The 12,490-nt window shown below is 42.1% G+C and overlaps 1 protein-coding gene across 4 annotated transcripts in view; it reads left to right on the forward strand.

Moving 5' to 3' along the window:
- Positions 1-12,490, forward strand: part of LOC115368077 (retinoic acid receptor beta) — a 101,087-nt gene that overhangs the window by 76,184 nt on the left and 12,413 nt on the right. For all 4 annotated transcript variants that reach the window (XM_030064054.1, XM_030064056.1, XM_030064055.1 and 1 more), the window contains one exon: positions 9,935-10,111. In XM_030064054.1, the coding sequence (XP_029919914.1) occupies positions 9,935-10,111 (177 nt within the window). The remainder of the gene's footprint in view (positions 1-9,934; positions 10,112-12,490) is intronic.

Raw genomic sequence — 12,490 nt, forward strand, 5'->3', positions numbered from 1 at the left:
TAAATCAAAACGGGCGTGGAAGCGAGCGGGCACTGATGCACTGATGTGCAATGGGGCTAAGCTTAGCATTGTGAATGCCTGTCACTGAGGGCTTTATTCCCCCTGTCATCTCTCAGCAGACGTCAAGGTTGAGTTGGAGCTTGAACACTCCTCGGTCCCCGAAGCCCCCTCCCTTAGTCCCCAACCCCCAACCGCCAGGCCCTATGCTAAACTAACAACCCGTGAAAGACCAGACAGTCAGTGGCTGCTAATCCATGCAGGGCCTGATGTGGTGAGCCTGGTTCGGCTCTCTGACAGAGCCTTGAACCGCAGACAGTTGGACACATCGCCCGCTTACCCCCGCAGTCTCTAAGAGGGCGACCTTCTGCTGAACCAACTGTAGGTTCCCCTCATCAGAGTGACAGCAGGTCTCTTCTTTTTGCCTTGAGGGATGGTGCTGCACTCATCACGTCTCCATGCAAGTCGAAGGTCACAAAAACACGGAGAACTCCTCCAGAGCAAACGGCGGCGGTACATACGCGGCACGTACTTGTGTCATGTAGATTGACATGCAGATAAGCCGCCACGCCGGAAAGCCTTGTTCGGTTGAGTTTTGTGATGCTTTGACAGGCAAATGGTTACGTGAGAGAGCTGCGGGATGGCTGACGGCTTGATAGTAGGTTGGAGTAGCGACGCTTTGATTGACATGTAGGCATGGCAGCATTGTGCAGGGAGCTGACGCTGTCTAATGTGTTTGTTTTTAAGCTGACTTACATATAGATTACAGTCGGCGGGAGCGAGTCGTGATTGACACCGGTGCTCCACAAACAGTCTTTAGTAGGGAGTGTTTGAGCGCAGAGATGTGTGAGTAATGACTAGGTGCACGCAAACACACACACACACACGCCAGATTGTCCACCACTTGGGTGATGGATGGGGAAATTTCATGACACCTGTCAGTCATGTTAAACACTACTTACAGTAAAATAAACTCAGCCATCCAGCCACCATAATGTGAAATATTATCTCGTGTTGAAATGATGAAAATTGTTCCATCATTCACAATATACTGTAGAGCAGAGATGGGTAAGTGATGCTAAAATGGAACAAATTGATACATTGTGCTGCCATTACTGTAATTAGCTATGCGCTATGTGCAGCCGTACAGTGCTTTTACTACAGTTTAAAGGTGATTTTGCCTGTTTAACATGATATGATAAAAATGTGTAAACTTCACGTTTCTGCTCATCTTTTCCCAAAGCAAACAGTCGTATTTTAGAACTCCGATATCATTTTTCCTATCTTTTACCTAGCCACTGGTTTCCATTCATTCCACTACGATATGAAAATGAACTTTCAGGGACTTCAAACTTTCTTCACACCAGTATAACATCACTGTAATAAAGTCCTCCTCATTAGTTTTCCTAAAAGCAGCAGCACTGTTGTGTTTTGATGACTTGAGATGAAGTGAAATGCTCCCTCTGCCAGAGGAAACGGTCCCTGGGGAAACATTTGCTTTACACGGTGATTATGAGTTCTGTGGTTTATGAATGGCAACAACTTTGTGTAAAAAGGGAGGGATTTTTGATTATATGTTGTGAAATCTTCAGTCCAACCGCATGATCTGTAAAATGGTTTGTTGACATGTAAAATGTGGGGAAATTGTAGTAAATGGGCCAGGCATTGAAAATCACTGGCATGGTCCTTTAAATGTAAGCTCCCGTCTCAGTTTCTCTATAACTCAGGATTTTTCCCTTTCAGTTCCAGCACAAAGCACCCAATCAGTGTAACCCTACCCTACTCCACCCTCATCCCATTCCCTCTCCCACTAGACTTTACAAAATAAACATTTACCATTGAGCTGAAATCCGCAGCTGAAAATAGTTGAACACAATAACAAAAATATTGGTCCCCGGTTATGATATAAGCCACTGTTTGCTGTTTGTTGGAGTGGCAGTAGGGCCTCAGATAAAACCTTAATCTGGATCAGTGGTAATTATGCTTGCTCACAGCCTGTGAGAAGTTCCTCATTATTACAAGCGATTGGATCCTGATGCGCCTTTTGAGTCCTCCTCGTCGGAAACAGAAGAGGAGCTCCCGCGCCCCTAGATTAGGTTAAAGCTCCAATTATGTGGTGAAATATTCAAATCCTAGTCTGCAGTGATTTAGGAGTTCATTGCTGGGTTAGCGGAGATAGCTGGGTGAGTGAGAGGGCTTAGCTTGACAATGAATAACGCTTCATTGACAGTGATGGTGATGAAAAACGACCCTGGCAGTTTAAAAGACAAAATAAAACATTAGGGCTGTGCGGCCCTCGGCTCAAGGCGACGGCTGCTGTACAGTATACGGCTCAGCCTGGAGATATTAGCCACATTACAGCCTCACTCCACCGTTGCTATTCGTCACAGGTACCGGCTGCTTTCCCTCTTTTCTCTTTATGCATCTGCACACTCGAGCTGCTGCGCCCCGCTGATGTACTGCGGCGCGTTCATTTCTACACTGGTAGCTTATTTTCTAATGTTGCGACTTGTCTAATTTGTTTGGATAAATGTTCTTAAATGAAATTAGAAATCCCCGGCAACTTCCTTGTTTCGCTCTATTGAATTATGGGACTCCGCGTAATTGACTGAGATTGCAAGGGGGGGAGAAAAAAAAATCAAACTGCGAATTATCTCACCCTCCTCCCAACTCCCACTTCTCCCTCTTGCTTCCCTGTTTTTTTTTCCTTTCTGTCTTCACCCAGAGGGAAGAACAAGACAAGTTGCTTTAATATCAGACACCCCCCCCAACATATGTGCAAACGCACACTCTCATACTCACACACACACACACACACACACACACACACACACACACACACACACACAGCTCTGCCACCTCCTCCTTGCCATCAAAACGGACGTCAATCAGTGGAATGTGTGTCCATAGTACTGTAGTGTCGACTGCAGCTCGTTGTCTGTGATTTAAGTACAGCCCTAATGTGCCTCTCACTTAACCCCAGATCATATTTAATGATCTCTCTCTCTCTCTCTCTCTCTCTCTCTCTCTCTCTCTCTCTCTCTCTCTCTCTCCCCCTGTATCCCCCTCACTCGGGCAGCCATACAATAGATTGTTTCCTCGTGACAGTGTCCAGCAAGCCCGGTGCTAACTGCCTAACAGTAACAACCCCAGGGGGATTGATGCGCTATGAAGCAGGGGGCCGGTCTGTCTGTCTTCACAGTCAGCTCAATGGGCTGTTTGGGGCTGCAGGGAGATGCTCAGTTCAACACCTCTCACCCTAAAATAGCACATGGGATTGGGGCCAGACTGATGTATAGGTTTGCCTGTTTTAGGGCTGGGAAATATATAACCAACCAGGTGTCACCTAGGACTTGGATGCAAGTGGATGCAAGTTTATTACCTTAATTAGACTGTTTCAGCTCCTCTGTTATTTCCCTCTAAGTTCACTAGGGGTGTTAATCACTGGGTACCTGGCGATATGTTACCCCTGATAATGATGGTATCATAATACAGACAATCCTGTGATATATTTTAAGATAATCAGTTATGATATATCACAATATCTGTAACTGAAGAAGATAAAACACCCTGGAAAAGGCAAAATAATTTTCTTAGTTTTTCTGTGTTTTAAAATGCACAGTATCATGATATATTGATTTTCCGATATTTTGTCCCACTGCTAATGGTCATCTTATCCATATCAGTAATTACTAGTCAAACATCTCGTTTTGTGAAAGCACCTCAAGTTATGCCTATAACATTGTAACAATACTGATAAATTCAGTCAAAAATATTATGATATTCACCTTTGTCCTGATCCTAGCTCATACATTAGGCAGATATTGAGCTTTTAGGACAAATCTGATATCTTATAACCTCTGGATAACACCTGGATGGTATTTTTAATCAGCTCTTTTGACTTGCACCAGCACTTTTACTTGTATTTTCTAATGTATCTTATTCAGTCACACATTGCGCTATTTTATTATTTATTATTTTATTTTTTTTCCACACCTCTCATAGTGTTTTAATGTTTTTTTCATTGCTCATTGCTCAATGTAACAAGAGCCAGCTACCTCATTTTGGTGAAATTACAATTAAGAAAAAGTTGCTAACCCAACCAAAGCACTTTCATTAGTCTTGGTTTGAGTGGAAAGTTTTAGTGTCCTGTGATGGTCTAAATGATTTTCAGAGGATTCTCCAACTTGACAGGAATAAAATTCTGCGGGGAAAGTCAATTTCTTAGGCATGAATGCGATCAAATTTAAAGATACTGAATATTGACTCTGAGCAGCTTAAATCCAAATATGCTGGTATGAGCATCCACCTTCAAAAACACATCAGTAATTGCTAAATCTGTCTCTCCAAACTATAAAAAAACTCTCTGCCCACACTGATCTGAGGTTTGTTTGTCTGAGAAGCCAGTTAGGAGGGAGACGCTTTGCTTTACGCCACTGAATTCATTACAGCGGTGTTTATGCTGAACACCATGTCGAAGGAGTTTGTTTGGAGAGCATAAGACACGATGCAGTCTTTGTCAGTGTGTCTTTGCAGTTGTATTTATGATGTGGAGGAAAAAAACAGAGGCTACGGAACAGTCAATTACAGTTGCACAAAGCCTTTGTTTTGCTCTCTCCTGAGGCTTGTGAGTGATAGTGTCTACACTCTACAACACAAAGGGTTCCAAGTAGTACCTCAGCCCCTCCGATCGAGGCAGATGACCGTCCACGCAGAGCCAGGTTCCGCTCCAGGTTTTTCTCCCTGGTTAAAGGGTTTTTCCTCATCACTGTGGTCCTGTGCTTTTGGTTTTGGTCCATGGATTTGACCAGTAAATAAAATTGAATTGAATTGAATTGAATTGAACTGAATTGACAATGGGTCTTTAGGCTTACGCCCAGGCAGAGAGCTGGTTTTGGTGTTCTGAAGAACCCTTTGAGGAAGGTGGTTTATGACTCTGTGCTTCAGTGGTTGCATGTAAAACCCATGCAGATCCTACAGTGCTAAATAGGAAGGAGGGTAAACTACGACCCTGGCGATCACCATGAGGCAAACAACCATCATATTGAAAAGTATTAATTTATGCTTTTTGTCCTGTTTTTTTTTTCATCTTCTTTTTCTGATTAATATTTTTTGTGTCGGCATACATAAGTAGCTGACAGTTGTATATATAAAAGGAAATGGAATAATCCATAACACGTATTAAAAATCAAATAATAAAAAAAAAAACAATTGTGCACTGCATACATATGTTTAAAAAAAAAAAGAAGGTAGATGACATTACAGCAGGTCAATCTATAATAACATAAGCAGTAGTATGGCTGTGTATGCAGGAGTTTCAGGTGTTAAAACTACAGACTGTATTATTTATTTATTTATTTGTTTAGCTTATCATTGGTGCTTCTAATGATTTCCATTTCTAGCAATGCGTTTTTCCTTGTTAAAACATCTTATTACCATATACATCCGTTTGATACTCCTCACTATGATGTTTACTGTGCATTTACCTCAGAAAGATTCATATTTGCCTGACACAGAAAATAATAAGGTGGATAAATCAACTTCATAACCTTCATGGTACGGTAAAGAATCTAAGAATAGGTGAAATGTCCCAAATCAGGAGGATTAAAAGTCTTTTTTAAGAATCACACTGGCTTCCTCATTTTGATTCAATGGTTTAATTTATTATTTTATTTATTTCATCACATCAGAGGTTTTCTGAACTCACATTTAAGGCCTTTTAGTGATACATGCAGCTGAAATTAAGACCCAGTTTTCAAACCACATGTGTTGAAGTTTGTGCAGCTGTAAATGGGCAGAAGGGGCATAAAGTCCAGCTGGGTTTAGTGAAGGAAACACATGTTGCTGTTAATGTAAACGTGGCCCTGCAGCACAAAGAAACCTTTTATTAAAGGATGAAAATAATGAGGCCTCTAATAACTTCTAATAAGATTATCTCAGAGTTAGAAAAAAAAAACTCTGAAGACTTTTTTTTTTCCATATTATAGGACAGTGTCACAAACAGATTGTGTCTCTGCTGGTTGCAGCTTCAGTGAAGCTCCATCACACTGATACTGTGTGAAAAATTCAAATCCAAGATGGCACTGTTTTATGGCTGCAGCCTCACATCAAGTAAGAGAGGATCTATAGTTTGTTGTGCATCTTTTTCTACACATTTCCCTAGAATTCAGAAAAAAAAAAAAATCTGGTAGCTTTGCAGATCTCCACTAGAATGTAAAGTTGTGTGGGTCTGAACAAAGCAACATACAGCAACAGCAACACCACGGCTGGGAGCAGAGGAGCTGCAGAGGTTAATAAGGCCTAAGCCCTTACGTTTAGATTATTTAACATTAGAACCTGTGGACACACTATACATTAGATCCACTTCCGCAACCACAGGCCTCTTAAAGCACCCTTCTTTGTCAGCGTGTAGAGGCGCGGTCCTGGTGTGTAACATCTCCTCTGTGAGTGTGTGTGCTGTGTCCTTGCTGCATAGGGAGGCCCACTCATCCAGAACAGATGGGCTATTCCATGTAAACCATCAGAAAACAAACAAATTATCATCAGATGCTCCATCCACAGTATGAGCGAGCACACCACGGCCCACACTTTCCCCCGCTACGCTGAACCAATTCCCCAACTGCTGCTCATTCTCTCCCTCTCTCTTCATCTGTCTCGATCTCTCTCCATCACACTATCTCTGACTCTGATGGCACTTCACCGCTGCTTTCCTTCCTCTCCTCCTGCTTGCTTCCTGTCTCTTCAAACTCAGAGTAAGGCTGCGCAGCATTCTTTGTCCACCTGAGATTTTGATTTGTTTTGGTTTGGTTTTTGTTACAAATGGCATATGACAAATACATCATTTTGCCAGCAAGTGTAATTCTGATGTGATGATGATGTGATTTCTGATATGATGAGACTGTTGCGTAAAATCCACCCTCAATAAACTGGAATAAGTTTGCTGGTCACAATCTAATATAATAATCATAACAATAAAACATATTCGCTAGCTGCGGTCACAGAGAAGCCTGCATTGCATCAGAGGTGCACAACACTGCCTTGTGTGCATTTTTCTCACTCTTTGCTTCTCCTAGTCTCTTCCTCCCACAATGCCTCACTTCTCACACAGCTTGAAACAAACACAAACAAAGCAGATTATGCCAACATAAGAAACAACTAGTCCCGTTACCCTTTTTTTTGGGTGTAATTTCAGTTATTTGTGGCAGTACTATCAGGTCATTTCCTCTTGGTGCAGGTGACTGTATGGAAGTTTCCTGCAGATATTGCCTGCCGGATCTACTTTCCAGTTCACCTAGGATAATAACAAGAAAAAGAGCGGTTTAATTTCCTCGGAAAATGGGTACCAGGACTTGTGGTTTTTATATTGGTATTATCTGCTCTACCAAAGCTCAATTTTGCTTTTAGCCTCCCATGATGTGCATAAAATTGGGGAAATGTAAAGATATTAAATACCGGCACAAAATGTCACCTCATAGCAGTGTCAGTACAAAATATGCAAAAACTCATACCGGCCAAACCCCTAGTTAGAAACATTTCAACTGCATCTTTGTCAGGAATATTTTAAACAGTAGCCATAAATCCCTTTAAATAGCACGTTAAGGCAACACATGATTTGCATACTCAAACAGTAGCATACAAATTCAGCAAGAGCCGAATACGCCTGTCTACATTAGCATTCAGAAAATAGATTACTCACTCAAGGACCATAATAGAAAAGACCCATCACATCATGTAAATTCACCATAGACAGCGTTGCAACATTTAGATATAAATACATATCTGTATTTACAGAGTTCAGCTACAAATATGTAATCGGGGAAGAATTCATGTATTTTCTAATAGGGCTGACCCATAAAAAGTCAGGTCAGAGTCAACTGCTGTTACAACTTTTAGTTGCCTTCTTATACTTGATTTTTTTTTTTTTTGATTTTCAGTGACAGCTTGCTGATGATACAGTGCTGCAACATAACAGAGGATATTCGTTTTGTTTTTTTTGTTTTTTATTATTATTATTTTAAAGATTGTCGCTCTCACTACAGCCAAACGCCTTCTGATCAAGTTCATAACAAAGGCCATGGAGGGATATGCTCAAGTGAGAGTTCAAGCAGAATGGATTGCTGAAGACAGATGCTGATATTTAAGGCTTGAAGTTACCAACAGACATTTTCAGTCTTTCCACCAAATAGAGAACCGACACCCTCATACTCACACTTCAGCTCTCCATTAAAAGCAAACTAATGCTATTGTTATTTCTAGCCTAGCAGCTCCTTAAAGCTGCACAGTGTGATTTCAGAAGCTGCTAATAGTCCTGAAACTGCTTTGTATAGAGATGTAATGATATAAAAATCAATACCAACTCACGTGGACCAGCCGAGTTAGTGTTTTTAGATGTTTTTTTTTTTTCATCCTCTGCAAATATGTGCACTGGATTTAGAAGTGCTCAGCAGTCATGAGAGAGCAGTAGCTTTGCGAACAATTAATGTACAGGCTTGCTGTTGCTCTCCATGGCATCTAGTGGACACAAAACATCACACAGTGCATGATAAAGCAAAACTGAGCTTTGGCAGAGTGTTGGGTTTTATGGCTACCTGGATGTGATGTGAGTCCACATGGTGGTGAAATCTCCTCATTAGTTTCTTTGTGCTCCCATGAGCTGCTAATCCACAATACTGGATGTCTATCTCTCCATTCACTTCCATAGCTGCCACTCCCAAAATTCCACTTTTAGCACTTAAACAAAAACAAATTCTGCCAATATAAAAAAAAAAAAACGACACGTCCCAGTATGATTTTTTTTTTCAGTGTGTGTAATTGCAATTATTTGTAAAAGAACAACAAGTGCAACAAGTTTCCTGCAGATGCTACCTGTCGGATCTACTTTTCAATTAAAAAAAAAAAAAAAAAAAAGAGTGGAACCTTTTAATTTCCTCAAAACATTAGTACCAGAACTTCCAGGATGTGGATGACAGTGTCACTTTGGGACTGGCTTTGCTTCACTATGGAAGTGAATGGAGAGATATAGACCAAAGTTCAGTTTTGCTGGAAGGCAGGGCTTCATTTCACAGGTTTTTCACACCCTTGTGTAAAATCCACCTACAATGAACTGGAACGCGTTTCCTGGTCACACATCAAATCAAAGAATCATAACAATAAAACATATTCACTAGCTGTGGTCACAGAGAGGCCTGCATTGCATCAGAGGGGCACGACACTGATTGATCAGACGGCCAGTGTTTGATTGTTTTTTTCTAAAAGGCCAATATTGGCTCCACATATCAGCACACTGATATATCAGTCTATCCACAGCATGAACATCAGCTCCCATGAGAGAACCTCAGTGCTCATGGGACAGCTGGTGTCAATCTCTCAATTTCTGCTTCTCCCAGCTTCTTCCTCCCACAATGCCTCACTGCTCACACACTTAGCTCTCCTTCCTTTCATCTGTCACTTTTCCTCTCTCTCCTCAGCCTGATGGCTTACAGTAGCTTTGCCTCTCTGCACATTGTGATGTCCTTCTATGTCTTTATCGCTCCCTTGCCTCCACCCATCTCAGGTCCCCTCCAGTGTTTGTGTAGGTTCTGGACCGTATAGCTCTATTAATGGCACCTCTGGCTTCAAAGTGCTCTATGCTACCTGTCACAGCTCCATTACTGCATCCCATCATTGCCAGAACATCCCACTGACGCTCTTAAGCTCATTATCGCAGCCCAGGCCGACTGGCTCAGCTCAGCTTATTCACAACAACAATCCTGGCACTGTTTTTGAGAGCTCAGGTCCTTATGGAGCCTATTTATATAAGTGTGACACATATAGAGCAGAGTGAAGGGGAGTGCGTTGGCTGAGGAGATCATTAGCAGCGCTCACTGTGCGGTGACGAAAGTGCCTGCCTTTTTGCCTGACACTTGTGTGCGCGCGTGTGTGTGTGTGTGTGTTACAGAACTCGAGTGCAGATCACCGTGTGAGGCTGGACCTGGGCCTGTGGGACAAGTTCAGCGAGCTGGCCACTAAGTGCATTATCAAGATCGTGGAATTTGCCAAACGAGTGCCTGGCTTCACGGGGCTGACCATCGCTGACCAGATCACGCTCCTGAAAGCTGCTTGCCTGGATATCCTGGTATGTGTTGGTGCACTTCAGAGCCAATTTGGTGTTAAGGATTAAACGTAGTCCGTACATTGTGGCTTTGTCAAAGCAGCTGCTTGCACTCTTGGCCGTTGCACAGCAGATGCTGTTTTGATGCACTGGCTAGGTGGTGACCCACTTGATTTTACCAAGTGTCCAGTGACATGCTGGAGACAACAACTTCTTCAGAACTACAATTACGTTAAAAACAAACAAACAAACAAAAACATTATTTCTTCCCCTTGTATATTTCACATTTCACATTCAATGTATATGAGATAATGGATGGAAATCCTGACATAAATCACGGATCGAATATCAGACTGATGTTTCTCATCCTGAAACACGATAGAGGTATTTCTATAATATTTCTGTAGTTAATCCACAATAGACTATGAACACAGAGGGTTTCTTCTTCTTCAGCAGTGCCTTTCCAGAAGCATGGTGCTGATGACGGTATAGCGCCACAGCATCACCGCCTGCTGGTGTTGCAGTCAAACTAGAAAAGTCCCAGGTGCCCTGGTGGCTCACTGGATAAGAGCACGTACTGTGTGTACCAGGGCTGAGTCCTGATCACAGTGTCCTGGGTTTGAATCCAACCTCGGCCCTTTTGCTGCACGTCATCCCCTCTCTCTCCCCTGCCTTTCCTGTCTCTCTCTACTGTACCTGTCAAATAAAGCAGAAATGCCAAAAAATAATGAAAATTCTCTTGTAGTGCCCATTACTATGAGCCAAATCTACTCACTAGTAGCTTATTATACATTGCTGTGCACTTAATTTGTTCAGGTTTTTGAAATCCAGTTGCCATAACAATTTGCACTCCTACATCTGTTTGTTTGGGAAGCCCACTTCAGGTATCGCAATTGGATCAGAACCGCCAAAACATGGATGAAAAAAAAAAAAACATCCTATAAACCATATATCCAGAATGAAATTTCAGTTCCTGAGGCTCTGAAGAAGGCACACCACTGCCGAAACCTCAGAATTCTTATAATAAAAGGAGGTTAAATTAACTATCATCATGCCTCCTAGTGATACTCAGTGAACTGTTTACTGCTGTTTTTAATGTGTGCACACAACGTCTTGAGCAGCAGGCAAAGCACGAGGGCCAAGAGCCTCCAAAAAGTAGCAGTTCTTGCGGTGAAAACGAGGCTCAAAGTGCACAGAAGTGAGTTTACAGACATGCAGCAGAGAGCAGATGTTTCCGTCTCTCAGGACCTCCATCAGTGCTGCTGCTCAGTCACAGTTTGGGAGCATGCAGGTAAGTAGGGCCTCAACACAGGGCCAATCAGTCAGTTACTCAGCTGCTCTGAAACCCCCCAGGCAGCGTCAGCGGCATATTTCTCTTTCTAAATGGGACTAGATCCACTGAATTCTGCTGCTGCTTCCCAACCAAAACCAGTGTTTTGCTGACAGAAAGCAAACACTGTGGCACACAGTAATTATATTGCTGGCTGTGCCTGAGAAGTTTATGGCTGAAATCATTCCACCTTGCTGCTAACCCATAAGAAACACCTGATTAGCCAGCTGCCATGTTTGTTTCTTTGGTCAGTCTGTCCTCTTTGTTCATTACAACAGAGTCAGTACAGTCCACAGGTCATCAGCCATCAACAGTTTGCTTTTTAAAATTACACCAGTGGTGCTCAGGTTATGGAAAAAATCTGTTTTTTTCATATACAAACAAATGTCCAAATCTCATAAATTATTTTGAAATTTATTTTCATTGCTCTTATAGACATACCTGTCAAGTATCCCGTTTTGGCCGGGATTTTCCCGTATTTTACCCTCCTTTCCCGGCCCGCTCCCGTATTAGTATTTTCCCGTAAATTTCCCGTATTTAACCTGCATTTATTAAAAATAATAATAATACCCCGGGGCGAGCCGCCCATTCCCAGTCTGACCTCTGCCACCCGCTACAGTAACCTGCATGTACTGTAGGTGGCAGTTGTAGCGAGGTTAGTGTGACATTGTCAGAGAAGAGTGACAATTGACCTCCAAAACTGTCAAGGTAAATAAACATCCCATGTCTGATTAAAAGGACCAAAAACGTTTTTTAGTTAAATGGAAGACATGATGAATGTATTTGAACATTCATGTTGACAGGTATGCTTATAGATGCTGGATTTTTTTTTTACCCATAACTCTCAAAAATAACAATCAGGGATAAGTAATGACTCCTCAGGCCTATGAAGCATCAACTACATCGCTGCGATTAGTTTAAAGACTAGTTCAAGGATGCTTGTCAGAACCAGGATGTGTCAGCTGCGATGGCACACATGCACTCACTTCTTTCATTTCCCCCCCTAACCACAAGGCTTATGTTAAGGAAAAAATGCTCCAGTCATTTATCATCTCTAAGGTCTACATCAGTAG

The sequence above is a fragment of the Myripristis murdjan genome, chromosome 11 (assembly GCF_902150065.1).
Source record: "Myripristis murdjan chromosome 11, fMyrMur1.1, whole genome shotgun sequence".
In the NCBI taxonomy this organism is placed as follows: Eukaryota; Metazoa; Chordata; class Actinopteri; order Holocentriformes; family Holocentridae; genus Myripristis; species Myripristis murdjan.